General features: G+C 35.8%; 1 protein-coding gene across 1 annotated transcript in view; it reads right to left on the reverse strand.

Annotated features, from left to right (window-relative positions):
* Positions 1-3,654: 3,654 nt before the first annotated feature.
* The window catches only part of CAMKMT (calmodulin-lysine N-methyltransferase), a 225,639-nt gene continuing 224,293 nt past the window's right edge, over positions 3,655-5,000 (reverse strand). The window contains exon 11 of the mRNA XM_086628769.1: positions 3,655-3,732. Coding sequence (XP_086484895.1) covers positions 3,655-3,732 — 78 coding nt within the window. The remainder of the gene's footprint in view (positions 3,733-5,000) is intronic.

The raw sequence follows: 5,000 nt of genomic DNA on the forward strand, positions 1-5,000 counted from the left end.
AAAATTGTCTCTTTCTGAGGAAACAACATGGGATGACCATGGTGTACAGAAAACATTTTAGATACAGCTGCCAGCACGCACTGTCCTAGTACCCTCCACCAGGATCTCAAAACATTTCACAAGAGTTAAAGGAATTTGCCGTTTGATGTCACCATTCATTCCCTGATTTAAAGAAGAAGAAAACCACGCATAAAGAAATCCAGGCTAAACTATGCATTTATAACTTTCCCCATGAAAAGACAGAGACCTGACTACTTCCCTCTTGCATTAGGGAGAATGGATGGAAGACGGTAATAAAACACTGCTCTGTTTGACTCGCAATGTGCTGCTGCCTTTTCCCTCTTCCCCCTGCCATATCAGCTGTGCCACCTGCCATATCAAGAGGTGGATCAAAAGCTCCACCCACTGCATCCTCTTTTGTTCAGGGAACAGTGAAGGAGAGTTGTAATGGAGATATAACACTTGATAAACCATATGCAGCCAGGCTCAAGATGTAGGGATGCTTTTCACGGGGGGAGCGATTTTAATCCCGCTTCCCTCCTCACACAAACACGTAGCCATCGAGCCACAGGCAAAATGTGAACGACTTGTCTAATAAGGATTTTGCAGCTGGACTGATAGCTGCGGTAGTAAGTTCTCCTGCCTCATCTCACATTCTTAAGACATTTTTCATTTCAAATCAAACTTATTTCCAAATGGAAAGATTTGTCCCATTGTTCCAGAATGCTATCAGATAGGACTGGTTTGTAATTTTTGAGAAAGCCTTTGCCAGATCTCACAGCAGGAAATGGAATATTTTTTCTTGGTCTTTTATATTCTGAAGATCACAACTCGCTGCCAGTGGCACTGGCTGCATTAGGGCTGGGCCCAGGGGAATGGATGTCCACAAGAAGCTCATTTCTCTCTGCCATTTTTCTCTGAGAAAGCAGGAAGACACGACATTGCTTTGAAAACTACCAATGTACGTGAAGGAAAACTTGCATCAGCCTAACATTTCCATTCTCAGTGAAGACAGTATAGCTCTTGCACGGCGTCGTTCATCTTCAAAATGCTTTGCAAACACAAAGTAATCAAGCTCAATATTCTTCTACAGAACCCAGTAAACTATATAATTAAAAATGTACCAAGTATCAGAGACTTGTTAAAGGACATCACATGAAAGGCTCTGATACATTTTATAGGCAGGATTTGATAAACTGCCTAACTTTTTCTTAGCAAAGATATTTGATGTATTAATAAAAATAAAAAAAAAAATCTAAGAATTCCGAAACAATTAATCAAGTCCCTACTAACACAAGGGACTCTGAGAGATGTCTTTAAAAAAGAACACTTTTAGTGCCTCATATACAGTAAAATCCTAGATCTGTTACTCTTCAAAATCATGAAGAGAGCTTGCTTATATACCTCTGAAAACATCTACACCGACCAAACCTGCAAGCACTTATGCAGATGAGTAACTTCACTGCCTGTGGAGCTCCAATGTGAGTTTGCAGGAGGAAGCTTAAATGCATCTTTGTTAAACAAGCCATCAATTACACACTTTAAGGATGGCAGCACCTGTGCAAAGCCTTCAACTCAAACGACAGACACTAAAGAAATAAGAAGCAATTATCAGCTACTAATTTGAGTAAAACTGTTTTCTGCTTAGAGATAAAAACACGATTTTCAGTGACACTGGTTCTATTTTTGGCAACTAACAATCTTTATTAGATTATTGTACAGCAGACATTCAAGCCCTCTCAAAAATAAAAGGTTTCCAAATTTTAATATTTCACTATTTTTCACACTCCTTTGTTGATTACAAAGATTTCCTTGTACATGTTTTTAGAGAAAACAAAGGCACTGCTGTGTGGGACAAACAGAACAGAACTAAACTAAAGCCATTTTCGCAGCAATTTTAAATTATTCCTAAATGCTTTTGATTTCTTACTAGACAAGTATCTTCCAACAAGAGTTGGAATATGAAACTCATACCAGCTATAGGGGAGACATACTACTCAGTTCTAGGACAAATGGTTGGTTTGCATTGCCCCTGGTCTTTATCTAACACTGAGAATAGGCTGCTTTTTATCAAAAGAGGAATAAATTGCTGTTATTGTGATGTTAGCCCATCACTTGGCATTGCAATTCAAGTTTTTGTGAGAAAGAAATGTATGATCTAACTGCAACTTGACCTATGCCTTCCGAGATCCATCTAGGTGCTCTAATGGAGCATAAAAAGTATTGAATACAAGGACATGCAAACCGGTAGTGAAGAAATTTGTTTGAGAAGACGAGCGAAGAGAAGGGGACTTTCATGAGCTCGTGGTTTACACGCTGCCCAATTTGTTAAATATGGAAGAACACTTATTGCCAAACTGCAGTTCTTTTAATTAATGTATTTCAGCATGATTCTCTACATTTCCTCGCATCTGGTTCCTCCCTCTCTCAGTCACGCTCTCTGCCTCTCTCTCTCTTTTTGTTGTTTTAAAAGTGTTGTGGTTTAAGAGACTGTACAGGATTCTTTAAAGATTCACATTATTTTTCTGGTAAGTCATTAAAATGGACTATTAAACTGTTAAGAAAAAGAGAAATTGCTCCTGTTTCTTTGTAGGATTTTTGCCTTTCCTAGTACAAGAAAAGTCACGTTAATTGTTTATCAAATACTTGGGCCATGATATATCACAATATAAACTAATTCAAGGGAGACCATTTGATTACACTACAAAATCCTTTAGTTGTTATAGTGTTTCTCAGAATTTTTCAGAAAAGGATGTCTTTTTCAAAAAGGATTTCTAGGATAGTAGCATTTAGATTTTAGTCCTGATAAAGGCTCACTTTCCATTCATAGTCAGAACCTAAATGTGCTCTTCTTGTACCTAAACAGATAATAAGCACTCAGCACACTCCCCCTTCTTGACACAACACACTGAGACTAATCACACATAATTGGAGAGGAGGAGCAGAGGGGCTGGGCAGGCTATTGTGTCCAAAGGACAAATGGTCAGTTTATGAGGCTTTTGTCTGATGCATAATTTCTTATACATCTACAGGAGGAAAAGTCTTGCTGGAAAAAAAAACATAGATACACACATACATAAAAAAAGCCTTCAACACTGCAGCAAATGAGGACATTTCAGTCATGGATAGAAAAATCAGCAGTGGAATTAAAACGAAAAAAGGCAGAAAACCCCATCACTCAATAGGTGCACTTTTAAAAGATCTTAAGACAACTATTTCCTTACTAATTAAATGTGAATGCATTTACTACTTTTCAACCAGCTATATAAACCCACAAAGTATATTATTCACGTATTTTGAAATACACCTTAAAAATAACATTTAAAGAAATTAACATGCAAGTTTAAAGACACAAAAGAGAAGGAAGCCAGCTTCATACCTTTGTTAATGTATACATGTGAAGTCTGATTGGTTTTAGGCTGGAATATAATTGGAAAAATAAGTTCTAAAATTATATAAAAGAGATGTCTCAATGTTTACATGCTGTGAAACCAGCCACGATGTCTTTCTCCTCATTTAGATGAGAAATATTTCTCTAATGATGACTCAGGAAAAAAGGAGGGCCTGAACCCTCCCCACTCCCTGACCATCCACATATATGGATTAATTTTCAGTACTCCACCTTAAAACAAACAAACAAAAAAGTGTCATCTTCTATCTGTGCTTGGTTAAAACGAGAAGAAAAGGGTAATGGAGGTTTTCCTCATATGTATCTTTTTCTTCATTTTTCAACTGCAAATAAAAAATGGATAAAGTGAGAAAACTATATGAAAGCATTTTTAAAATACTGACAGTTCTTCCTTAACTATATTCCTTAGTGCAAATGATATTACTAAAGATTAAACATTTAACAACTACAAAAAGAAATCTTAAGGTCAAATACTATCACAGGAATGGAACAGTATGTCAAATATTATCAGGAGTTGGTCAGAGTTTGTAGACAAACTAATTCATGCAATAAATAGTTGAAAGTCCCAAATTGCTGTATTAAATAAATTATCTTCAAGTGAGATTTAAGGCCTGAATTAAATCCACTAGGCAAGGAACTTCAGAACAAAGGCTAAAAGTTTATCGTTAATCAGCCTAACTATTGCTGTATATTTGGTATTTAAGATCAACAACTGTTTCAGACCTCTGAAATACCATAATCTTACCTGAAGGTTTACATAATTGTAAGCTACTTCCAAGGCTGTAATGCAGTTCTTGATGGGCTCATTTATTAATTCTGTTTCTTTTAAAAAATTCTTATTGTAAGCGATAATTATAACCTGATAACAATAGTGGCACTATTCTAATCACTAGAGGTAATGTTAGTGTGCTCTTCTAAGCTACACCAAAAGAATATATTTCTAAAAAATATAATGTATGTTTACTTTCTTAGGTTAAAGGCAATTTAAAGTATGTATACATGTTAAACTGAAGTATGTGGAAAATACTCATACAAATTACATTTCGTAATCACCTCACATAAAAATATTTACATATTTTTGATATAAGGAAGAAATATTAAAAAAAAAAAGTACCTTCGGCCATGCCTGACACAAATTACTCTCTCAGCCAAAATACTACATTTAAAGTCCAAACTCTTCTTTTCCCATATTGTTTTGCCTTTATTTTCCTTGCCATGCATTAAGGATTTTAGTTGGTCCGTGTCACAACATTGCTCATGTTATTTAAACAAAGGTCTTTTCCATATCATATTCTTCAAGTGTGAAGTGCCTCTGTGTAAGCTACTGTCTGTGAGCAATTAACACACTTTTCCTTTTTCATAGTGGAACATAAAGCTGATCTATTCTTTAAATTCTAATCCACTTTACTAAGAAGTGTTTGTGTATAATTACTAAAGTAACGACAATCTGCTTCCCAAGATCTCTAACTCTACCACAGGTGGTTCACTTTGTTTGCACAGGATTACCCATCAGTTTCATGCTATCCTGGCAATTTCTGCATGAAGAAAGACTGTATTGTATTTCTACGATTTCTTCTATTTTAAAGTTTTA

The sequence above is a fragment of the Tauraco erythrolophus genome, chromosome 2 (genome assembly GCF_009769465.1).
Source record: "Tauraco erythrolophus isolate bTauEry1 chromosome 2, bTauEry1.pri, whole genome shotgun sequence".
In the NCBI taxonomy this organism is placed as follows: domain Eukaryota; kingdom Metazoa; phylum Chordata; class Aves; order Musophagiformes; family Musophagidae; genus Tauraco; species Tauraco erythrolophus.